The sequence below is a fragment of the Salvia hispanica genome, chromosome 3 (genome assembly GCF_023119035.1).
Source record: "Salvia hispanica cultivar TCC Black 2014 chromosome 3, UniMelb_Shisp_WGS_1.0, whole genome shotgun sequence".
Lineage (NCBI taxonomy): Eukaryota > Viridiplantae > Streptophyta > Magnoliopsida > Lamiales > Lamiaceae > Salvia > Salvia hispanica.
Window position 1 is genome coordinate 2,809,702 of NC_062967.1, and position 25,756 is coordinate 2,835,457.

Here is a 25,756-nt window from a genome sequence, read left to right on the forward strand (position 1 = left end):
CTTATATTGTTGAACTGAAACTTACAATCAGATTTTAAAAAATGGAATATGACAACTTGCCAACTTACATGTTTTACAAAAGTACGTACATGTACACTGTTGTGATGTTTTTAACTCTACGGTGTGATGTCCAATTAAGAATATAGAAAATATGAATAATCATGAACTCATAAATTTTATTTTTCGTTGCACTTAATCACACTTGCTTTATCGTTATCAGTCCAAACACTAAATTTTTTTTCTCTTTATCACAATGACTCTCAATTTTTATTATGATCGTTTATCAACCTCAATTAAATTCATATGTGAATAATCGGAAACTGTTAAAATAATTATATAATTGAATTAAAATTATTTTATAAAGATAAATATATAAAATAATAAGTGGACCACATACTCCACTAACTAACTACGTTCATATTGTACTATAAATTCATATACTAGTATATAGTATGGTGCTCACATTTCACTTAATTTTTCTATAAAGTAAAAAATGTATATAAGTAAATTAAAAAGAAAAAAGTTGGTTGACCAAGTAACATGATCTGGTACCGGTGTAGGTCTTGGTCTCTGAGTAATTAATTTGATTTGACAATAAATCGTAGTATCAATTTAACACAACGTTCCAAAGTAGTGAAACTTTTTAAACAACAGGTACATACTCATGCGCGTGAATTGAAGAACGGTGGTACAAGTTTAGGCTGTCATGCATGAACCCTTTTCTTTAAATAGCATCGATCATTTTCATCACACTCAGTACAAAATATTTAATGTCGCGGTCTTCGTCTTGCTTGAAGAAGATGCACCAATCTCCTGTTGACGGAAGACTAATCACTATTCTGAGCATCGACGGGGGCGGCATTCGGGGCATCATCCCCGCCAAGATTCTTCAATTCCTCGAATCCCAGCTCCAGAAATTGGACGGCCAAGATGCTAGAATTGCAGACTACTTCGATGTGATCGCAGGGACGAGCACCGGAGGGCTGATGACGGCCATGTTGACCGCTCCCGATGCTAACAATCGCCCTATTTATGCAGCCAGAGATATTGCTCCCTTCTATGTACAACATGGGCCTAAGATTTTCCGAAAGAGGTTGGTTTGATTTTGGTTAAAATTAAAATTAAATTGATGATGCATTAATATTACTCCTAATAATAATTGTAGTTGGCTTAAACGTGGATTGCTTGGATGGATGGCTGCATGGGTACGTCCCAGATATGATGGCAAGTATTTGCAAAAGCTCACAAGGGAGATTTTGGGGCAGACTCGTTTGCATCAAACCTTAACCAATGTTGTTATCCCGTCATTCGATATCAAGCATATGCAGCCCACCATCTTCTCCTCCTATGAGGTCATCTCGCAGTCTATCTCTTTGTTGTTTTCATTTTCAAATTAATTTATGTATGGATGCAACAGGTGAAGAATATGTGCTACAAGGACGTGCTACTTTCGGACATATGCATCGCCACCTCTGCTGCGCCCACTTTTTTTCCGCCCTATAGTTTCACAAACGTAGATGAATCTGGCCGCTCTTGGGATTTCAATCTCATTGACGGTTGTGTCGCTGCCAACAACCCGGTACACAGTCCCACACTTGAATAGTTGAATTGCACTTATCAAATGTTCGCAAATGAAACAAAAATCCACATTCGTCTAAAAATAGAACTGGAACCACTATATAAGTCTCATTCTCCTCCTACCGGTACTTATTAGTTTTAACTTTTTAAGATAGAACCTTATTAAGCTCTGAAGTGTAAATCAAACACTCCAAGGGTCTAGGAGTCCATGAGGTTGGGGTATAGTACCGACTCAATAAAATAGCATTCATTAAGTGATCGAAGTTAAATCCATCTCCAAAGGGTTTGGTAATTCATAAGATATTAGTAATTGAATATTAGAATAAATCACCTTTTATCTATGAATGATTGGAGTAACAATCTTATTTCTTAATTCGTCTTGCTCTTTTTTTTTTTTTTATTGTTGTTTCATGATCTTTGATCCAAATCTTCAGAGTAAAGTATTTATTGTTATGCGTTTTGTTTGCTTTAGAGTTTAATAATCTTTACCTTCCTTGTGGATCGACACTCAAAGTAGTACATTCGATGATGTATTCTTGTAGTATCGTTGTAATATTAGATTTATTTTATTAAACTTGTGTGATCTTGCACTTGATTATATAACTCGAAAATTATACATTAGTTGTGATGATGATTATGTTAGTTGTGATGATACATTTAATGTTGTGTTATTTCAACATAAGCTCTGTATTTTATTCAGGTGTCTCGGGAGTGGATGTGAAATAAGTATTCACGTTTCTACACTTATATTTTTCATATGTTGAGCCTTTCTTTTGGTTTTGTGATGATAATGATATTAGTTGTGAATCTTGTGATGCTTTATTCAATATTGCATTGTTTCAACATAGATCCACATTTTTGAAATACTGAGTCGTGCATCGCACAGGTGTAATACTCTGCGAAGCAAGAAGTGAAATACACGGCAAAAATGGCGTCGAAATGGGGCTGGGTGCGCTGGGTCCATTATCGAAAGCTCAGACCTATAATCGATATCTACAACCAAGCTAGCACAGATATGGTAGATTATTTCTTATCAGTAATATTTCAGGCACAAACTTCTCAACAGAACTATCTCCGCATTGAGGTCAGTATTTTTAATCCAAATTTCACATAAATTATTATTTTCAATGTTATTATATCAAGTCTTAGAAGCTATGCTTTTGTTGTGTGCGTCATTTGTAACATGCAACTCATGTTTATATATATTAACTACATAGGCTGAAAATTTAACTGGAGATAGCTCGTCGTTGGATGTAACGACAGAGGAGAATCTGAGCGATCTAGTCGAAATCGGGGAATGTTTGTTGCACTCTCCTTTCTCAAGAGTTAATCTGCAAACAGGAAATTATGAGCCTATTGCTAGCGGAGGCACAAATCAGGACGTTTTGATTAAGTAATTAATTTCCTTAATTTTTTCATATTATTTTCAGTAACATATGGTAATATATATTTTTCATTTTTTTTCTTTATTTGTGTGATTATTTATTGCAGGTTTGCAAAAATGCTCTCTGATGAACAAAAATTCCGGCAGTCAAAATCACAGCACAAGAACTAGAAGGGACCTCATAGTTATACTGTTACTATATCTATTACTCCATCTAATATTGGTTTGGAAAATTAGGAGTTTAATTCCAAATCTAATGTTTGGTATTGCTAAAATAATTCATGGACGTTTCCAAATATGTTCAATATTTTTGGGTTGAATTGACTTGCTTCCATTCCAATTTCCATGTATCTTGCGATTTAAATTGGAATAAGAAGCGAATCGAAAAGTTTGTCACATTCATTGGCTATTGCTCTCTGTTCGGCTGTAATAAATTACTACTACTAGCTTAATCACATTTTAGTATCCAAACAATGCCTTATTAATTTACTGAACATTTTCTAGTAGCAATCTACATATTATAGGTGTAATTTATAGTGGTGAGTTGTTCTTTGTATTTTCTCCAACAAATTTATGTACATTTTACAGATATTGTGTATAACTGTGAATAAAAATAGCCTCCTACTGGGATCATATTATTGTGATTCACTCTCTGCTGGCTTAAACTCGGGCTCGGAAGCTGAGGGTTTATCATCCGAAGATGTAGCTTTCTTGAATTGCACCAAAATCATGGTCATGTTGTCACAACCCTCCCCTCCGGCCGTGGAAGGCGCCAAGCATCTGTCGAGTACTTTTTCACACACTGCAGAAAGCTTAGTCTCCTGCAAGACCAATTAATAGCAATCCATCAAAATAACAGCTACGGTCTTACGGAAGCTGAGAAAGACTACACAAATTGACCAACGAAACAAACATCATATTGTTTTGAAGATCTAAATTTGAAAAGATTTTGAGTATATTTGCGACTTGCCTAATTAGAGTTAACTGGAGCACTGAAAAATGAAAATGGATGGATCATTATATAAGTTTTATGCAGCAAATTGCAGAAGAAAACCAAAGTGTTTATCATCATTGAGTCCCTTCAGTGCCAACAAGAACAAGATTCGGTACCATTAGAACTTACAGATTTCAGTTGTTCGCGTATAAAATCTACTAGTTGTTGGCTGGACATGCAATCCCTGAAAAGTGACAAAATCAGGAACTCAATATTGTGCTTAAATAATTTCCTTTGTATTGTAATGCTTTCCATATCATAATTACATCATTTAAAAGAAAAATGTTAGGGTTGCATACCAAATTCCATCACAGGCAAGCACAATGAATTCATCATCATCACAAAGTTCAACCTGAATAAAAGATTGAAAAAAAACTGTTCATCTTTTCAAATCCAAGGAACAAGGACTGGTGTCATATCTCTGCATGGAGCAAATACAAAAAAAATCGACGAAGGGCCTAGATGATATTAAAATAAATTGACAGCGCTTAAATTATGTCCAACTACGCTAACCATAGTTTCTTTAACGCATTATTCATACTACGAGACCCAGAAAAAAATATGCAATCTAATTACAACCCCATCTAAATTGAGCAGGTGCAAAATTCCGCCATTTATTTTCACTCCGTTTAAGCCAAATTCATGGTAAGTATTGGAGTTTTTCGTGACTATTTGCTCCATATTAGAACTTTGAAATTTCTATACTAGGCACAATTACTATGTCGGTTCCGTATTTGGCCAAAAGTTGTTCATCATTAATTAATGTAACAGCATTGGCAAATCAAGGTTAGTCGTGTCTGCCAATTGCAAAAGTTTGAATCACAGAGACAAGTAGAATACAATACTTAAATGGGGGAGATACATACTATGTTTATGTCAGGATTGGCTGTAACAATTTGCTTTTCAGGAGGCAAAAACTTGTTTTGCTTGAATTCCATATCACCTATAACAAGCTTGGACGCCGTTAGTCATCAGAAAGCACAGACATATACTGTCTTTATTGAATAACTCTAGAAAATGTCAGGATTCGTGTTTGTGGTATTGTGAGTCAACTTCAGTCAACTACATAATTGCAGGAATGATAATAGTGGGTGAGGAACATTGCACTTCACCTATAGCTCTTGCAAGATTTAAACTGCCATTGACCCGACCAGCATGTATAAAACCACCTGCTTTTAATATTCTGTCTCTCTCAACCTCAAGATCGGGTTTATGGTCTCTTGAAAGGTTATATGCCTGGACAACGCAGGACCTCACGATAAGAATCATAGTCACATAACACTTTTAAAAACAAAACAACTAAAACATTCATGTGATGCATCTAACATGCATAACAAAATCAATAGTCAAGTAATAAATGCAAATGAGAGCGCGCCTATTTACCTGGCCATTCCTAGAAATAACACAACGCGAATCACCAGCGTTTGCAACAATAAGTTGGTTCTCCCTTATGATGGCAACACAAGCAGTACAACCAGAAGTCGGTCCCGGGAAGTCAGAGTGTGGTCCCTGTACCAATATAGTAATTCAAATATAAGCACGAAGCTAAGCAACAACATAATACAGGAACCTTCTCACGAGTGGAAACTTAATATTTACCCCATTCGAGCAAGACAACTAATTAAACGTAAAACATGCCAAATGGAAAATATTCGCCTATTTTGGACAGAGCAACTTACATTTTGAAAATTTACGGATTTCTTCCACTTATACATCAAATAAGTAAGCCGTCGATTTTTCAAAATGTTGGTTCAGCAGATAGGGAATGAGAGCACGGAGAACTTAATATAGTTTGCAGCATTTTGCATAAAGAGCTCAACATTTTAAAGTACGTACAGTACTGTAGAGCATGTCTATCTAACTATCGGTAATGTTATTGTGCTGCCTTGATGATAACATATACCAAAGCAGAAGAGCAGGGGAACACATAATCACAATATCACTGTTTACATTTGAGACGAATGAAAATACCTCTTCAAATGCCCAATTGTCAACTTGCTTGCTTTTGTCACCACTTTTTGGGGACCATATGAGGCCTTCTATCATGCCGGTGAACTTGTTCATTTTATCCCCCAGAACAGCCAACTCCCTCCACCCTCTTTGCCCACGCATCATCTCATCCATTCTGCATAACGAATGCAGACACTTTTATGAAACCCAACTCTTTGCATGTGAATTATTCAAGTAAGTAGCTTCAGCCATTGGTAATAACCAGGAAAACACACCATTTTGTATCTGTAGAGCCAATATATGCTTTATTTGAACTTGAAGCTCTTTAATTATATCAACGCACACTGATATGAGTACGCTATTTTATTGGCTCTACTTAACTGAGTTCAAATGTAAACAAGGAAAGAAGTTTAAAATAATCAGTGGTCTGCAAATGACCTGAAAAAAGATTTCTGAACTGAAGTTCCTATATCACCGGATGAATAGGCTTCCTGCTTTAGCACTTGTTGATGAAGGTACTTTGCACAAAATTTGGCAACAACCTTACCTGCAAAACAAAAGCTTTAGAATACTAACAAAATCTATTTCAACGATCCTTTTTTATCAAACATCACGATTCATAAGCAAGTAAGTACTTGATGCAAACTAGCATCACTAAACAATGCAATATTTAATGGAAAACACCACCATAATAGTGAAGAGACAGATATAAATTACTCCTATGCAATAAAAAACAAAATGATTTAACTGCTGTTTCTTGTTGTAATCCTCACAGAAAATTGACACAAATTATGCCTTTTCTAACTGGAAACTTGGAGCACTATATAATTTTTCAGGAAGCCATAACATAGACACACCCTAGTTTTGAAATGTAAAATACAAGCAGCAGATAACACCAACTTACCTCCATGCCCATCATAGACACCAAAGAATGATGTGGAATCATCCAAATCTGTAAGCGCTGCATGCTAAATGAAAAAAGTAGTGACATTGTAATAATTAGGAAACTGTAAATTCTGCAATGAACACAATCAAACAAAAACAAGATGAAGTCATACTTCAATTTTACTGTAACCGCTCCAAACAATCCAGATACAAATAATCAACGCAATTCAGTGGTAACATCTTGACAATGAGTAATGACATCCTAAGCTAATAATGGCATGCATCATCCTCCGAAGTTTAAATTGAAAGAGATTTTCCATAATGTCCAAACATAAAATGATATTGCTTATTTTCACCCATAAGTATCTTTATCTGATTCGACCATCTTCTTTTCCAACGATCTGAAAGGCCTCACACCACTTGTCAATTAAAGAATAAAAGTACGGGTCCGAATACAGTCCACGTGAAGAAGAGTATCTACTTTCTAAAGCCCGACTCATCATCATAACAATTTTTCCTATACTAAACTGATCCGATTGAAACGAACTTCTATGCAATCATGCTTACAGTTAGATCAAGTCTATATTATACAGTACTCATTCATCAGAACAATAAATATACGCTACTATTAAATTAAATCATGGAGAGAACAAACTTGACAGACTACTCACAGCATCTTCCATTGTAGCACGCCATCCTTGCATGGAAGATAAACCAAACCTCAGCCTATTGTTACTTCCATCTTCCGAAAATTTCTCCGTTTTAGGAGTACTCAGGTATATACCCATCTGAAGCTAAAATATGATCACATATAAGATTCACACTTTGACACAACAAGAATTGCCAAACAAAATTAATAGGAAATTCAAAAGGCATAAATATGCATCTCTCATCTTATGCTTACACTCAGTGTTTATGTTTTCATTTAAAATATACACCTAAAACTTAAAATCCAAAGTAAAGATTAGATCTTTTACTGGTAAAATGAGCTACAATATGTTGAATTAGTTCCTAAAACAACACTGTACACCAACATCAACCAACTAAAACCAAAACAGCTAAGATAAATTCAGATTGCCACAACCTTGTAAAATCCAAACAAGCTACAGAAGGGTGTAATTAGAATGAATAATCAAGATCACGATCAACTCAAGACCAAAAAAAAAAAATCATTTGTCAACTAATTTCCAATTTTCCACACAGTGCAATAATTTGAAGGATTAGGGGGTCCACGGAAATGCTCATCAACATGCCCCACTTGAGCAAACCAACAAAATTTGAATCTTGACTTGAGAAAGTAGCAAATTGAGCTCAAAAATTGATACTTTACACTTAAAGAAACCAAAACAAAAAAACGAAAGAACCAAGAAAACTCACCGAGAGAGGAGAGGAAATGGGTGTGACGAGAATTGAAAAAAGATTTGTTCTTTGTAATTTGTAAAGCGTGGGACTTTTTGATGACTGTGATCTTATTCTTAACTGTATAGGCGTGATGAACAAAATCTCTTGAGCCCACCGAAAATACTGCTCAATCTGTTGTTGCAACACCATATCTTGTTAAAAAGATGTTGATTATATTTAAATAATTTAAAATAATGATTGTGGGTCACAAGTTGAATATCTGGTATCTTAATCAATGGTCCTAAATTCCATTTCTCTAAGGTGTGTTAATTTAAGTAATTGATCGACCAATATATCCGCCACCTGTATTTGTGACTTTGTTGGGTGCATGTTCGCCACAATTTGGTTACCGACCCTTCAACTAAATAGGTGTAAACAAAAACTTATATCATCAAAAAAAATAGTAGTATTACAAAAATAATCTTTCAACATTTTAAGTGCGAAATATATTGGATTGCACAGCCCCTATTAAAATTGCGCTGCACTCGCATACAAATTCTGAATTCTCAAAGTTAAATGACTAATAAAATAATATAATGTGATTATCAAGCAATAATGTTCATATCAGAAGGAAACCGTAGCTCATAGAAATCGACTGTATATGCACGTGACATCGTGGACGAAGCAACTTATACAACTAGCAATCCACAAAATCTTCTATAGATATTCCTTTTTTTCAGTGGGCATCTCAAGTTTCAAGATATTCTTTAAAATAAGTCAATGGGAAAATGGTGAAAAATTAAACTAATGTTTGGTCGTAAGAGTTTAAATTTTTAATGAGATATATATTAGGTTAGTGGAAATAAAGTTAACATGACATATTAAAGTTTTACGATGCGTACCACAATTCACTTTCAAAAAAATATACACTAGTAATATTCTAACTCTTAAATTTTCTAAAACGTGGTTTAATAATGTTTCTAATTACATATTCTAGTAGAATTATCACAAATTTATATAATTATTGTTTTTAAGATCCACTATAAATTGTTAGTGAAATAATCACGTTTACATATAAGTTTAGTATAAATCCACCTCTAGTAAAAACTAGGGATGCGATCAAATTAAAACTTTAAATATTGTAAAAATTTAAAACCATAATCTGGACCATTGAAAAATGTCAACAGATCACAAAAAAGCATTAACAAGAAAATGTCAATAGAATTTCAACAGTAGTCAATGATTGATGTTACATTAATACTATGTTGATACTGTGACATTAAAATCTTGAAATTTTACACTATGTTGATATTGTATTGAAACTGTGTTGAAAAGTTTTGAGTTTGTACGATATATAAGTTTATATTTTATCCCTATCCCACCTTTATATATATTCAAACTTCACGTTTCCCATAATGGGCCCATAACTAAGCCCATTAAATAGCTAATTCTTTAGCCTAGCGTCGTAGAAGTCCATTAAGGACATTTCTTCGCGGCCCCACTAAAAGGGAAAACTTCATAAACATAATGATTTATTGGATTATATATAAATATAACAATTATCATGGGATAATAAAATAGATTCAACTAGACCCAAATTTCCGGGTCGTATCATATATGCGGGTCGGGTTTTCAACCCAGTTTAGGTAAATTAAGAAACAAGAGTCTCCTCTTTTCTAACCTCAATCGCTCTATGCATTCTTTTTTGCTTCATACACTCTTAAATCTTTCGAAATTTTTTCTAATCACGCAGATCCATTAAGCTCCAGTAAGTTATCTCTCCCTCCGTGTCTTCTCTGGCTCTACAATTTTGGCATTTTTGAGAAATTTTTTGATTTCTCTAATACTACTAAACGAAAGTTCCTGAGGGTTTTGCAATGAATAAATGGACCAAGTATCAAACTTGTAGCTTCTGTGACTTGTAGAAAATCCCTAATTTTTAATTTATCATGTGCGATTACTGCTGCTATATCTATATGACTCATACACAGCGCCAATACTAAATTTTCTGAATAAATAGGTAAATGTGGACATAGCTCAATTTACCGGTGTATTCAGTTTTGTGCATTCGTATAAGCACTATATTTTTTCTTATATAGTAGAATGCGGTTGATTGAATCTGCGGTTATTTTTGTAAATGGTAAATGTTGTATGTTTATGGACTCTTGGTTGAATATGTATACCTGTTCTTGTGACAGTTTTTATGGTTGCTGGATTATTTTTGTGGTTCAGCAATTGTTCCTTTTAAAATTATGCAACATGTGTAATGTAATTATACTGCACCACTGCTCATTCAGGATAATGAGTGCCCGGAAGAAGACACCATTTCAAAAGCACAGAGAAGAGGAAGAGGCGAAGAAAAAGGTATCTTCTTTTCTAACTGACTCCTTTTGATTGAATTGAAGATAGTTAAATTTTTTTCTTCATATCAAGATTCTGTGTATCTTCTTATGTTCATGTTTATCTGTTGATATTTGCAGAGGGCAGAGGATGAAACTGCGCGGTTATATCAGGAATTTGTAGAATCGTTTCAAGCAGATAACACACCAGGGTCAAAGGCTTTTGTCAGAGGTGGTACCATCAACCCGAATGAGAAGCTGAAGAATGATTCCATAGGTTAGTTGCAATTATCGAACATGTCTATGATGTCCATAAAATGTAAAGTTTTAGTTTGTTTTTTGCAATGTGGATAAATAAATGATTTCTTCTTTCTTACATGGACACATTAATAAAAATATGGGCCTTTTTTATCATTCGCGGATGGCAGGTGGAAATTCCAAAGATGAGGGTTCTGGTATAAAGAAAGGGAGTAGGTAAACAAATGCTTTTGATCAACTATGTTGCAATGCTATTACAGTTAGGAACTTCAGTACAACATCCGCTCGGTGACTTGCAGACTATGATATTTTGGGTTTTCAACTTGTAGAAAACTGACTGACTGATTCTATGCCATTCTCTGAGCTAATATATGTGCTCTAAGTTTTGGTTGCACTTTTAATTTGTCCAATGTAATAAGAATAAAATTTCAGTGTTGTGGTAAATTTCTGGAATTTTCCTTTCCCAGGATACTACTCTATAGGGTCACAACTTTAAGCAGAAACCTTTATCCCATTCACATTGATAGAATTTGTTAAGCAACATTGTGAATGTAGCATCTGATTCTTTGAAATTCTCAGCTGCATTTATAAAGAGCATGCACTTTGAATCATACTGAATTGCATACGAAAAAATCACTTAATTACATTGGATGCCTTGAATACTAGACAATAAAGGAATCAGCAAAAGTAGACTTTTGTGGTACGAAATAGACGACTGTTTCCGTTTGTTGTGCTGAGCTCATACGTAGCACATAATTTTCCTTCAAATTATTGCCTTCTTTTCGCCCACTAGCAGAACTTATGGCTTGAACTCTTCATTCTTACTTTACAAAAACCTGTGTCCTTACCCTCATGGATACCTCTCACCTGGAGAACTAGTTATTTGGTTGATCTAAAATTTGGATGAATAGTCAGAGGCAAATGATATAGTTTGTGGTTTTCATATGTAAATACACACCCAACACTTATATGTGATGAAAAATATTGGGTTCTGAATTCTGGAATAAGTCAGAACTCGGCATAATTTGTATAATTGAATTTATTATCAAAATACTTTGTTTGCCTAGCTTCTTCAAATTTCACTCTGACTTTGATATCCATTTCTGAATCAAATTAAGCTGGTCAGTCTACAATTTCTAGGCCCATCAATTAGATTTGAGTTTAGATGTAAACTGCAGCTATTGGATGTAATGGTTTCTAATTCTATCTAAAAGTAACAATATAGAATATCCCAATTCTTACATCCAGCCATCCTTACAGTTGCATCATAAAGATTTTGATTTAAACTGTACGGCTATATAGGATAGAGTATTAGTATTAATTGGAGGAACAAAGTAATTATTGCAAAAGAAAATAATTCAACTGAGTGTATTTTACTATATACATGGAAATGTGATGTTGTCATATACTCAGTAATTTGAAAGTTTTCACATGATTTAGAGCCATCTTTTTGTTTCATGGATTGTAATAGCTGTTATATATGAAGGCTAGTTTAGTTTGGAATTGATACGCTTAATTCTAGGGCCTGAGCCTGACTTTTGTAAAATATTCAAGGTGGCTCTCTTTTTTCTCTCTTGAGTTGTGCATGCTTAACTTTTACCTGTAACGTTTGTAGTTTTTTTTGTGTCTTCAATTTTACTTATCATCAGAGTAGGTATTAGATTATAGTCAAACTTTATGCAGGTATGTTCCATCTTTCATCCCACCACCAATGGCAACAAAGGGTAAAGAATATGAAAAGAAAGTAAGCATCATTTTTTCTTTTTTCACTTCTTTATGGATTCTTGTGTTTTGAATCATTTTTCACTTCTCTCTTTTAGAGTATCCAGAAAGAGGAAAAACCAAAGGAGAGAGAGAAAGGGAAGTCGAGGAATATTGATCATTTTATGGAGGAACTGAAGCATGAACAGGAAATGAGGGAGAGAAGGAATCAAGATCGTGAATATGGGCGTGATACACGCCACGTGGACAATTCTGCGGTTAGTGCCTTGTGAATCTTGAATATTCTGACTAAAGCCTGGTTATCAGTAATATACAGCTAGTCTCTTGCAGCCTTTATTGTTGATTTCTTAATATTGCTTATTTTCTCTTCACAAGAGGTAGTTCTATTACCCTGTAAATTTTTAGTAGTCACCAGGTGCAATCTTCCAAGTTGGATTCCTCTTCTTTATGGTGATAGAATGTTTTTTTTTTCTTATTAACTCATGTCTCAGGTGTCTTTCACAAATTTATGAGTTAATATCATCTGCTTAGTCTTGTCTAGCTTTAAATATTTCTAAGTTTTAGATTTCTTTGTACCAGCCATCTAGCAGGTTCGATGAGCTGCCAGATGAATTTGATCCAATGGGAAGACCTGGATCATTTGATGATGGAGATCCACAGACCACAAATCTATATGTGGGCAATTTGTCACCTCAGGTTGACCAGTGTCATTTCCCACTCTCTTTTTTAGACTTTTTCACTTGCTTCGTTCTCTGCACTTCTCGAACCACCTTCAAATGGGAAACATCTGACCTAATGTGTCTTTTACTATTTATTCTCTTCCCATTTAGGTTGATGAGAATTTCCTTTTGCGGACTTTTGGAAGATTTGGTCCAGTTGCTAGTGTTAAAATCATGTGGCCAAGGACAGAAGAGGAACGGAGACGGCAAAGGAATTGTGGATTCGTGGCTTTTATGAATAGAACTGAAGCTCAAGCTGCTAAGGATGAAATGCAAGGTTTGTGGGGTGGTGGTCTATGAATATGAATTGAAAATTGGGTGGGGAAAATCTGTTTCTCTTCCATCACAGGCACTTCCTGCTCCACCCCCTGGACATATGGCCATAAGGAGCAAGGAGGTGAGTTTGATGTTTTACTTAATTTGTTATCTGATTGGTATTAGAATGACTGCTTTAGAGGCTCTTCCATGCATATGGGATCTGATGCTATGCTATTTATCTATCTTGTAATCTTATGAAATCCATTATTGTCTTGTTGCCAGGGGGCAACTGTCATATTGTCTGGTCCTTCTGGTCCCCCAGTAACTGCTGTTCCAAGCCAAAACTCTGAATTGGTCAGTAATCTCATGCTTACAGTTTCATTCTGGTTTATACAGACTGGCAGTTTATAGTGGGTAAAGCCCCAGTAAATGGAAAATGTGGACACCTGCTATATAATATTCTATCACTATTTAAAATGTGGCATCAACTATAATAATGGTAAAGATAAGCTTTTAATGTGGCATCAACTTTTGTATCAGGTATGCACAAACTATGCAATGAGTAATTACTCAGATATTTGAAAACTACCGGAATTATAAAAGCAAGGCTATCTACATCTCAATAAATGGGAGTTGTAATTTTCTTTTTTTACTCTAAATGATGTTGACTAATACTTGGGACCAATTTCTTTCTTGGATGTGTAGGTACTTACACCAAATGTACCTGATATAAATGTTATTCCTCCTGATGATGATCATCTCCTACATATTATTGATACAATGGCTCTCTATGTTCTGGATGGGGGCTGTGCTTTTGAACAAGCAATAATGGAGCGAGGCCGTGGAAATCCTCTATTTAGTTTTTTGTTTGAGCTTGGTTCGAAGGAACATACTTACTATGTGTGGAGGCTCTATTCATTTGCTCAGGTGAGCTTTTTTATTATCACCATCACCATCACCAGCACCAGCACCATCACCATCATTATCATCATCAGTATTGTTATTATTACTACTATTATTATTATTATTATTGGTAATTTGAAATATTTATAAAGAACATAGTTAATCCCATAATCCTTCATATCTAGCTAGAGATAGCAGCATTGATTTCAAATTACACTTGTTTGATGCAGGGTGATACACTTCAGCGATGGCGAACGGAACCTTTTATCATGATCACTGGTAGTGGAAGGTAAATGGAATTTTTTTTATAAAACACACAAATTTTGCGTCCATCTCAAACTCGACTCTATAATTTGAGGGTTTATAAACTATTTTAATTTATGAAGTGGAGTTTGGTTTACAGTCTTTTATTGCTTTCATGCATGAAAAGTTGTTAGAGACTAAAATATTGGATAATTCCCTTTTTGTTGAACTTTTGAGTTTGGACAGTATGTATTGTTGTTCACACCCTGCTATTTTCATGTAAAGATGGATACCCCCTCCATTACCAACAACAAAAGGCTTCGAGCATGAAAAGGAAGCTGGGAGCACTTATGCTGCAGGGAAAAGCAAAGTACTTACTACTCCAATCTTTCATGCTGTTTGCTGGTGCTCATACTTTTCAAATTTGATTATGCTGTGCATATTTATATGTTATATGCTCCATCTTGTGATTTTTTACAGCGTGTGGAGATGGAACGGACACTGACAGATGCCCAAAGAGATGAATTTGAAGACATGTTACGTGCATTGACATTGGAGAGAAGCCAGATAAAAGAAGCCATGGGATTTTCTCTAGACAATGCTGATGCTGCAGGAGAGGTGATTGCTGAAGCTTATGTTAATTAATAGAACAAGTTTGCTTGGCTTTGCATGAGGAAGTGCAGTTTTTTTTTTCTTTTGGGTGGAGTCTTCCTGCCAATGTGACGCTGGTGTTGTCTCTATATAAATATGTCCATTATTGCATTTCAGGTGGTCGAAGTATTGACTGAGTCTTTGACTCTTAAAGAAACTCCAATTCCCACAAAAGTTGCTAGACTCATGTTAGTCTCAGACATCCTGCACAATAGCAGCGCTCCTGTGAAAAATGCATCTGCTTATCGTACCAAATTTGAAGCAACTTTACCAGACATTATGGAAAGCTTCAATGACTTGTATCGTAGTGTAACTGGACGAATTACAGCCGAAGCCCTAAAGGTAATGATTATCTGATTCAGTATCATGAAAATGCTGCCTGACTTCCCCTGTCAGAAGTTAAGGTTTCTCTTCTGATATTTTCAGGAACGTGTTTTGAAAGTTCTTCAAGTATGGGCTGACTGGTTTCTGTTCTCGGATGCATATGTCAATGGACTGCGAGCTACCTTTCTTCGATCTAGTAACTCAGGTGTAACCCCTTTCCATTCTATATGTGGTGATGCCCCTGAGTTAGAGAGGAAGGCTGGTTCTGCAGAAGCGGGTGATGGGGAAAAGTTTAACCAAGATGCTGCTTTAGCAATTGGTAAAGGAGCTGCCATGAGGGAGTTATTGAGTTTGCCCCTTAGTGAACTGGAAAGACGTTGCAGACACAATGGGTTATCACTGGTTGGTGGAAGAGAAATAATGGTCGCTCGATTGCTTTATCTGGAGGAGGCAGAAAAGCAAAGGGGTTACGAACTAGATGATGAGTTAAAGTCTGCTCATAGCCAGTCAAGCTCTGGAAGATACCCAAGCGGACAGAAGGAGTTAATCTCGGAAAGGGATCCAGGGAAAATATCAGTAAGGGGTGGTAAAATGGATGACAGTGTGCAGTCAATGGGGAGAGGACCAATTATTTCCTCCCCAGACTTACTACCTGAGATTAACAATGGCGAAGGAAAAAATGAATCAATTCTCCCTTCCTCTAAGTGGGCTAGAGAGGATGAGGAAAGTGATGAGGAGCGTGATAAAAGTACTAGAGACCTGGGGTTGACTTATTCATCTTCTGGTAGTGAAAATGCTGGTGACGCTGTCCACAAAACAGAGGAGCCGGACCTTACTACTGATGCCAGTAATTCAGCATATCTAGACAGTGGTGGCATGAATGAAGAGCAGAGGTAACTTGTGCATTTCTTTCTGTAATTAGTAATGCATTCAATCAAATTTTTTTGAAAGTTAACATGATGTCTTAATGTCCTAAATTGTCATTATAGGAAGGGTGTTGAGTGATCTTTCAGTCTTCTCATTTGCCACAATTTATGTGATCCACCTCCAACAGTAATTAGCCCTTTGCTGGAGTAAAATTTTATTTTTTTATTTTAATTTTGAATGTGCTTTTGGGTTGACATGATGTTTCACTAATAAATTGTAGTACTAAATTGATTCTTCTGGAACATCAAGAGTTCGATATTGTTCAGATTACTTGATCTCATTTTGTTTAATTTATGAGCACATGGTCTAATGTTATATGTATAATGCTATATGATATATGATCGTGCCACAGACAAAAAATGAGGCGTCTTGAGGTTGCTTTGATGGAATACCGCGAATCCCTTGAAGAACAGGGGATAAAGAATCCGGAGGAAATCGAGAGAAAAGTTGCTGTGCACAGGAGTCGGCTGCTGGTTGAATATGGTCTAGTTGACTCAAATGCACATGCTTCTGGCAGAAGTAAGTAGAGTACCAAGGTTAAGAAGAGATTGTCATTACATAACTTTTCAATACTAAAGAAGCGAACCTCAAATTTCTTGTCATTGTCATTGTCTATGTGATTTAGAGTTTGAGGAAGCCTAGTCATGACAGCTCTTGAATATTTTGAACAGAGAGCGGGACAGACGCCGTGACCGGGACAGACCACACGAGATGGATAGTGACAGAGGAAGGGAGCGGGAGAGGGGCCGTGAAAAGAGTGGCAGCAGGGAGAGGGATGATCACGACAGAGAAAGGACTCGCGAGAGAGACAGAGATAGAGAAAGGAGGAGGGTAAAATGAAGTCGCGATCATGAGCCATCATCGTAAGAAGACTCGGATATGGTGAAGTTTAAACGAACTAGCATTTACAGTGTCAAACGAGAGTGTAGACTTCTACTTGATCCGCTTTGGAACCTTACATCCAAATTGTGTAGCAAAGTGCCTTTTCATTTCAACCACAAAATTTGTTGTATTTGTTCATCACATTACCAGGTTGGTAGTTTTGCTGTTGAATAATGAATTATTGAAATTGTTTAGGGAAGCATTTTGTGTTGGGAAAGTTACCGTTTTACTCATCTGCAAATTTTAGTTACACCATTATAATTCGTCCCATTCTCTTGAACATATTTCCTAAAATGGAAACATTAGTATTTCTACTTTATTTTCTCTCAACTCAACTCATTGGCAAAATGTGCAATAATTATTTAATTTCTAGTAAAATTAATAAACTTTTTGGTTATAAAAAAGTTATCAGGTGTGATATAACTAAACAGAATATCAAAGTCATACGATTGAAGTTTGCAACAAACCATTAATGCCACGGTCATATGTCACAATAAAATTGGAAAATAAGTGAAAGTGCAATGGTCAAATGTTATGTTATGCCAAGCCCTATGTTTTATGGAGTATTAGAAATTACTATCTTATTAAATAACTTTGTAGCTCATTATACGAAATATTCCCATTCAAAATAATGTGCCTCGATTACAATAAAGTGAATAATACATGATACTCACACCCGAAACTGAATAATATTACCGAACATTATACATGCTCATGATATAGCAGAAGTTAGGCTACTCTTGCCCTTTGTAGGGTTCAATCCAATGTAATTGTCACTATAAATTTTCAATACTTATAAAAATTACAAAACCATGCAAGAATTCTTGATTATACTTCAATCAATCAAAAGTTTCACCTAAAATTAACTCTATAATCGATAGTAATCCGAATTTCCCGTATCGGACAGGCATATGTAATTAAGTTGCTTTATTTGTCCAATAATTTCACTAATTTGGTCAACTGTCTCCAAACTATAATAAGATGTTATTTTATTTTCCACTTTCTTTCTTGAGAAAAAAAATTCAGATTTACTTCTTCCATTTGTATGAAGTAAAATCATTCATCAGCCAATATCTCTTAAATGGTGATTTTTTCTACTATTAAATTAACTCAAAAAATATTCCTAGCATTGGAAGTCATAGAGTAACTCATCTCTTTTGTCATCTTGTAACATAAAAGGTTGATTAACAATAATAAAAGTGCAAGTTCAAAATTAGAATACTGATTGAAGTACGAAAAGAAAATACCCTTTTCGCTCTTTTTAAAGCTATCTCTCAAGTTTCAACATTTTTCACTTTATTTTAACTCTAAATCATCCTCCCTCAATCTTGATAAATGAACATGTTAGAGAATCTGATAATATACGATCTGAGCTAGCATAACATTATTTAAGTCAAGAAAAAAATTGAAGAGAATCTGATAATATACGATCTGAGATTTTTAATATAGGAGTAGTATAATGTTAGTTGAAATGTAAACCGTTGCATTCAGCAACCTACCTCTTGCCTTGGAACTTTCTCCTTCTTGCTATCTGATTTTGCCATTATCTTTCACACAAGCGAAAAAAAGAAGGATCTTGAGCAAAACTATACCTTGCCTCTGTGAAGATCTGCACCATTGCTATTTGTCAAGTAAGCAACAGTTAGGCTCTTGGTCAAATGCATAGCCATAGCCGATAAAGAGTTATCACATTAATCCAAAGCTTCCATCTTTTTTCCTCTCATATGAAGAAATCATCGGTTTTAGACAAGATTCATGAGAGCTGAATCCAAGATTTGCGAAATCCCATCTGGGATTCCGACCCTTTTCATTTCTATGTCAAATCAAGATCCAAGTTGACTTTTTTCCGAGTTCCCTTCACAAATCTTGTATAAAGATCAGATTTTTCCGGCTCCGGAGGCATTTTTGTTGTAGATTGCAGAGTGATGGGGGAGGAAGAGAGGCTCCCGACTCACGGCGAGGAAGCGCCGGAGAGCGAGGTGCGGAGCATTTTGTACAGCCCTGTGCATTGGTTCAAGATGCTTGCGAGAGAATTGCATTGGAGCTTTGTGTTTGGAGTGGTGAGTGTGTATGGCGTGAGCCAAGGCTTAGGTGGAGCTCTTGCAAGAGTTGGGACGCAGTTTTACATGAAGGATGTGCAGAAGGTGCAGCCGTCTGAGGCTCAGGTCTACGCCGGCATCACTTCTCTTCCTTGGATCGTCAAGCCGCTCTGGGGTATCCTAACCGACGTTGTTCCGATTTCGGGGTATCATCGGAGACCTTATTTCGTTTTTGCTGGTAACTTATATGTTCTCATTTAGTTGCATCGTTTGTGGTTGTGTTCTGGAGTTCTTGTTATTGCCTCTTGGATGCCTAGGTTGTTTGTCAAATGCTTGTGCAATGATTTCTTGAAGTAGATTTGTGTTTGTGTTGATGCTATACATAAGGTTTCCTCTGTTGTATGTTCGTGTAGTTCTTACCAGTCGATGCCCCTTAGCTTCGATGAATGTTGATGTCAAATGAGTAATGAGTTTTTGGTTAGTTGTTATCTGATATAGAGAGTACTTGTGGAGTGAGGTTTTCTCCAAAGATTGATGTAGTAATGCTTGTCTCAAAAATATGGTGTAGCAACTAAATCAGAATATACTGTGATTGTTCAAAGATTAGGATCAAGATTTAAGTGGCAATGCTCCCTAATTAAGGAAGCTAACTGTCTAAGTCTATTGTAAAGATATTTCATTGGTTATAAAGTTCAAATGGGATTTTGAATTAGTGCACATTTTTCAATCAGAAATGCAGCATGTTTCTTGAGCCAACAAGAAAATAGTCTTGCAGTAGTAGATTTGATTATGCTATGAAACTTTCCTTTTCCAGGTTCCCTAGGAATCGTCTCCATGCTGTTCTTGTCGCTGCACCCGGGACTACACATAGTGTTAGCATTGCTTTCGTTGACGGCATCAAGTGCCAGTGTTGCGATTGCAGATGTTACTATCGATGCATGTGTGGCTCAGAAAAGCGGCCTTCATCATTCCCTGGCAGCTGACATGCAAAGCTTATGTTCCTTGAGCTCCTCGATTGGGGCTCTCGTGGGATTTTCTCTGAGTGGTATATTCGTTCACCTAATCGGGCCACAGGTTAGCTAGCCTTCTCTGATTTTGCTCCAGAGTACATAAGCTACTGAAAAATGTGTTCGTTAAACCTTTTTATATTGCCTTTTGAATGGAAGGGTGTATATGGCTTGTTAACGATACCAGCTGGTCTCGTCTTCGTAGTTGGAATATTGCTCAAGGAACAACGCGTATCCGCCTTTGCTTATGAACAGGTACTAATCCACAACAGGGGTGATCAAGATTCAAATGTGAATGCTAATTAATACTGTTTGGTTTCTAAAATCAGATCAGCCAGAACTTAGCCAATGCTGGTAAAGCTATGTGGAGGACGTTGAAATGCCCAGACGTGTGGAGGCCGTGCTTGTACATGTTCTTGTCCTTCTCGTTGGGCCTAAATGTTTCCGAGGGAATGTTTTATTGGGTTACGGATTCACCATCCGGCCCTTCATTTTCTAAGGTACATATGTCAACTGATCTAGCATTAATTAGTACTTATGCTACTACTAAACTTTGATATTTATGCAGCAAATAATTGGTTATATCATGGCAATAGGCTCCGTGGGATCGCTCCTCGGGGCTATACTATACCAATACGGCCTAAAAGATTATCCATTCCGCGATCTGCTCTTTTGGGCTCAGATCCTGTCCTGCCTCTCAGGGATGCTGGATCTGGCCCTGGTGCTGCGCTGGAACTTGTGGCTCGGTGTGCCCGACTTTGTGTTCGTGGTGGTTGATGCGAGCGTGAGCCAAATGATCGGACGCTTCAAATGGATGCCACTTCTTGTTCTGAGCTCCAAGATGTGCCCACCCGGCATTGAGGGCACCTTCTTTGCCCTGCTCATGTCTATAGACAATGCCGGCCTCCTCACTTCCTCGTGGCTGGGGGGGCTCTTGCTCCACGTCTTGAACGTTACACGAACAGAGTTCGGGAACATGTGGCTCGCCATTCTGATCAGGAACGTGCTGAGGATCGCCCCGCTCTTCCTGCTCTTCTTGGTTCCTAGAACTGATCCAAGCTCTTCTATCCTTTCTGATGATGTTGACAACATGAAAGAGGCTGTCGAAGCTCGAGAGGATCCCGATAACGTCGAGCTCGTCGCGCTTGTGGACCGCAAGGATGGTGGTGGTTAGGACTGCAGAAGATGCTGAAAGGTGTTCAAGCATTAGAAAGCCTATAACATACTTACTTCCTGAGTTTACTTGGGAAATGGCCCTTTTGTTAGGTCATGGACTCATGGTATTCTTTCATCTACTTATATATTTTTTGAGAAATTACTGAATTTTGCTGTGAGGATGATTGATAATATCAATATGTACTGTTGAAATTTTACTGCACAGGTAGTAAATTTTATACTGAAATATCGCAGTATTACTTGTAAGAGATGTCACACTACAAGACACTATTATAGAAATAAGAGATGTCAATAAAGTTTGAATATACGTGGCTTGATTCGAATAGCCCGCAACTTGGATTGAAATCGAATAGATTTAGGACAGCAAGTTTTTAATATTTTTGTATATTACTTTTTATTAATATAGTATAATAATCAATGAAATTTAGGAGTAAATTTATAATAGTATAAAATTCCAACCCAATTAGCTTGCATAGTAATTCAAGTAAGACTAACCCAAAATCCAATGAATTGATTTGATTGACATCCTTAATTTAAGTCTTTTGCTTTGAACTTATATTTTTTTAAAATCAAATCTCCAAATTAAAACATAATTAAACTGGATATTTTTCATAGTTTAAATATAAATAAGTAAAAAATTATTACTTTATTGATAAATAGTTATATTTTTTTGGTCCGTTCATAAAAGAGCAATCACCTGATAAGTATCTAAATTACTTTTTATAGTTTAAATATAAATATGTCAAAATTATTACTTTACTTGATCAATAGTCATATTATTTTTGGACTATTCATAAAATTAATTACCTTATGTTGCTATTGAATTTCTTTTACAATTAATATAAATCTCATTTTTTATTAATAATATTTCAATTATTTTTTTCCCTATACCTACCACATTTTACTAATTTTATAAAGACCATTGTGGACAAGAAGTAGTTTAACATGTTAGACGATAAACATGCCCGATGTGATAGCTGACTCTATATATAGTTCTAAACTTATAGTAAATATAATTGAATGATACTACTCCAAAGTAAGACAACGGATTAGTCTAGGATAAAAAATTAAGTGTTTGGGCCGAAATAAATAGTATGCATATAAAATATTAAATACTTACATATATTGAATCCAGCTATAAGAAGTTTTCATGAGCTATGAGAAAACTTATTTTATAAGCCTCCAACCAACTCTATTAGCTGCTTGAAATCTTTTAGCAGTATAGGCCGGCTTTGTGTATGGTGAGAAACAAAGATTATGACTAATTAATTCGTAGCATTGTTTAATCTCAAGATAACTACCTACGTGGTTTTAGAAGACATCAAAGATAGCTAATTAAAACTAACCAAAAAAAGTATAGCTAATTAAATGCTTTATATTTTTATAAGTGCATTAGTGTGTAATTATCCCTTAGTGCATTAATTAAGCATTTATATTAACCCCAGGGATCCATATATTGACCGGATGGGATTGAAGATATTAGACAACATTAAACAAACCAAATACAAGCATTTAAATCTTACTATTTATAAAAAAACATTAATAGATATTGTAATTATCTTATTTCACTACAAATTTTGTTTTTTACATATGACTATTAATTTCATGTATAAACCAAATACAAGCATTTAAAACAAAAATTCAAAATTCATACACAAAAGGGAGTACTACTACTACAAATTAGCATTTGAATTTTTTAAAAATATTTTTGAAAATAAATAATTCGTAGTACCAAATAATACCATTAATGTTTTTAAAGGCACATGATATTACTACTACAACTTTAAAAGAAAATGAAACTATAGAAGTATTAAAAAAAATTTATAATAAGGAAATTAACCTATATTTCTCTAATTGGAGAAGTGACATGCTGTGTCAATTTTGAGCGACATCTGTAAGCTACGTGAAACGTTTGCCATATTTCCTCCTTTTTTTAATATTGGTTCGTTTAGACAAAATTCACCTATCTTTCTTCTCACAAATGTATTTATACATTGACAATACTCATCAAAACTTTCTCTATCGCTATCAACTCACATTCTTCAAACAGCAGCGGCCCTACAAGAAGAGGAGAAGCTAGATGAATTGTGAAAGAGAACCCTCTTCTACCAATTAACATTGGCGTTATTATTAGTCCAAGAAATTAGGCACGCAGGCGTGAATTTTAATTTCATGCTGCATTAGTATTTTTTTATTATACAAATGGAATCCTCAAACAGGAAGAGGTGAAGAATATGAGAGGAGTTCCAAAAATTAATTAAAATGAATGAGGGGGTGTGGGTTAATTGTGGGTGGATTTTGAGTCTCTGTATTTCCTTGAAAAATGACGGTTGGAAGAGGGAAGGGAAGGAAAGGAAAGGGAAACGACAACGAAAACGAAAATAAAATATGGAATAAAACTATAGTAAAAGTGTGATATAAGCCTACGTGGAATATTTAATTATATGATTGTGCACTTTAGATATCAGCAGCACATGGTACACCAAATTTTCAAATACCGAAAATTTTGGTTCCTATTACATTAAACATCCTTACATTATTAGAAGCACATAATTGTGGAGTACTTTATTAGAATTACACACATATAATTGTGTTGAACATTAAATTTTAAACGGAAAAGCTCTCAGTGGAGTTTCTCTGCGCAATGCCACACCAAGCACCTCTCCTTTATGGTCTGCGTGATCCTTGTCTTTCTCAAGTCTCCACTCAAAATTATGAACCAAAACCGCCGTCGTCATCTGCAGAATCCGGGTCGCCAACGGCATTCCGGGGCATATTCTCCGCCCCGCCCCGAACGGTATGAGCTCGAAATGCTGCCCTTTGAAGTCCACCCTCTTTTCAAGGAACCTTTCCGGCTCAAACGTGTCCGGATCAGTCCAAATGCTCGGATCTTTGCCCATTGCCCACACGTTGAAGAGTATCTGCGTCCCTTTCGGAATCATATAACCATTCACCTCTTGATCGGCTTCTGATCTCCGAGGGAGTAAGAGAGGCCCAGGCGGGTGAAAACGAAGTGTTTCCTTCACCACCGCCTGCAGATACGGGAGGCGTGCGATGTCCGCCTCCCGTATTTGCCCCTTCTCTCCCACTACGCTCTTTATCTCTTCTTTTAGCTTTTTCAGTTTATCCGGATTGAACAATAGCTCTGTCATGATCCACTCGATCGAGGTTGTGTTCGTTTCTGATCCTCCCACAAATAAATCCTGCAAAATTTTTGGTTTCACACATTTTATAATCGATCCTGGAGTACCACTGATGCCTAACAACATGTAACATGACTAAACTTACGAAAAGTAAATATGGAATTTCTTCAGTGGTCAAGTTGTAGCCGGTTCCTTGGCTGATATCGACGAGCGTCTCGAGCAGATCCTGCTCCTTGGGACCGCCCGGGTTGTTCTTTCTCGACTCCAACCTCTCGTTAAGAAAACCTTCGAATTTCGCAAAGAGTTTGCCGAAGTACAACTCAGCCTTTCGCTTGATTCCCTGCGGATCCAAGGGCTTGAGGATGGGGAAGTAGTCGGCGAAGTTGGGGACAGCGACGGCGATAGCGATGACCTCGACGATCTCCTTGAACTCCTTGGTGGTTTTGGACTCGAAATCGGGGGAGCGGGTGGAGAAGAGAGTGGTGAGCATGAGGTTGAGGTTGGTAACGAGCAGGACGTCGTGGATGTCCACAACGTCCCCGCGCTCGCAGTGGCGCCCCACGTGCTCCACCAGCTGCTGCAGCTTCTCCTGGCGGAGGGCCTCGCTGCCCTCGAGGCTGCGCTCGGAGAAGACCTCCTCCTTGCAGATCTTGCGCTTGTCGCGCCACTCCTTCCCGGCAGGAGTGAAGGCCATGGAGAGTTTGTTCAGGTCGCGTGCGTGCATCACTTGGGCGATGGTACGGCCGGAGAAGACCTGGCCGTGGCGCTGGAGGAGCTCCTTCGCCATCTCGGGCGAGGAGACGATCACCGTGTAGAGGCTGCCCAAGCGGATGGACATGAGGGGGCCGTGGGTTTTGGCGAGGTGGCTCAGTGTTTCGTATGGTTTTTTTCCCAACTGGTGAAAATTTCCGATGATCGGGAGGGGTCTGGGTCCCGGGGGGAGCCGAGGCCCCCTCCGCGACCGGAGGAATAGAAAGCCGGTTAAACTGATCAAGGATAGAGCAATGAGAAGAGAGGATACGAGGGGATCCAT

The 25,756-nt window shown here is 36.7% G+C and overlaps 4 protein-coding genes and 1 pseudogene across 9 annotated transcripts; 3 read left to right on the plus strand and 2 right to left on the minus strand.

Annotated features, from left to right (window-relative positions):
- Positions 1-783: 783 nt before the first annotated feature.
- LOC125216659 lies at positions 784-3,360 on the plus strand (annotated as a pseudogene).
- A 112-nt stretch (positions 3,361-3,472) lies between these two features.
- LOC125216658 (probable protein phosphatase 2C 60) lies at positions 3,473-8,334 on the minus strand. Of its 5 annotated transcripts, none has more exons than XM_048118415.1 (11): positions 8,169-8,334; positions 7,463-7,579; positions 6,811-6,874; positions 6,345-6,453; positions 5,928-6,081; positions 5,340-5,465; positions 5,069-5,192; positions 4,823-4,899; positions 4,256-4,308; positions 4,086-4,140; positions 3,473-3,783 (listed from the first exon to the last, which is right to left on the minus strand). In XM_048118415.1, the coding sequence occupies exons 2-11, from the start codon at positions 7,577-7,579 to the stop codon at positions 3,598-3,600; spliced, it is 1,065 nt and encodes a 354-aa protein (XP_047974372.1). In that variant the 5' UTR covers positions 8,169-8,334; the 3' UTR covers positions 3,473-3,597. The 5 variants fall into 5 exon arrangements, with proteins under 5 accessions (XP_047974372.1, XP_047974371.1, XP_047974373.1 ...); XM_048118414.1 differs by having other exon boundaries at positions 7,463-7,585; XM_048118416.1 differs by lacking the exon at positions 8,169-8,334 and adding an exon at positions 7,876-7,974 and having other exon boundaries at positions 7,463-7,585.
- Positions 8,335-9,819: 1,485 nt separating this feature from the next.
- On the plus strand, positions 9,820-17,557 carry LOC125214323 (protein RRC1-like). Its single transcript, XM_048115302.1, is given in 18 exon segments — positions 9,820-9,900; positions 10,430-10,496; positions 10,613-10,748; positions 10,900-10,945; positions 12,413-12,473; positions 12,559-12,708; positions 13,031-13,147; positions 13,282-13,446; positions 13,448-13,567; positions 13,711-13,782; positions 14,134-14,355; positions 14,562-14,620; positions 14,860-14,944; positions 15,055-15,192; positions 15,343-15,567; positions 15,652-16,442; positions 16,829-17,086; positions 17,148-17,557. Coding segments are annotated over 17 exon segments (2,877 nt in total). The 5' UTR covers positions 9,820-9,900; positions 10,430-10,433; the 3' UTR covers positions 17,317-17,557.
- Positions 17,558-18,799: 1,242 nt separating this feature from the next.
- On the plus strand, positions 18,800-21,887 carry LOC125211220 (probable folate-biopterin transporter 2). 2 transcript variants are annotated; one of them, XM_048110939.1, is made up of 5 exons: positions 18,800-19,635; positions 20,212-20,471; positions 20,564-20,659; positions 20,734-20,904; positions 20,973-21,887. In XM_048110939.1, exons 1-5 carry the CDS (start codon positions 19,284-19,286, stop codon positions 21,576-21,578), a joined length of 1,485 nt encoding a protein of 494 aa, XP_047966896.1. In that variant the 5' UTR covers positions 18,800-19,283; the 3' UTR covers positions 21,579-21,887. The 2 variants fall into 2 exon arrangements, with proteins under 2 accessions (XP_047966896.1, XP_047966897.1); XM_048110940.1 differs by having other exon boundaries at positions 19,474-19,603.
- A 2,061-nt stretch (positions 21,888-23,948) lies between these two features.
- Positions 23,949-25,756, minus strand: LOC125212946 (ferruginol synthase-like). The gene is made up of 2 exons (XM_048113259.1): positions 24,869-25,756; positions 23,949-24,783 (listed from the first exon to the last, which is right to left on the minus strand). The coding sequence occupies exons 1-2, from the start codon at positions 25,754-25,756 to the stop codon at positions 24,181-24,183; spliced, it is 1,491 nt and encodes a 496-aa protein (XP_047969216.1). The 3' UTR covers positions 23,949-24,180.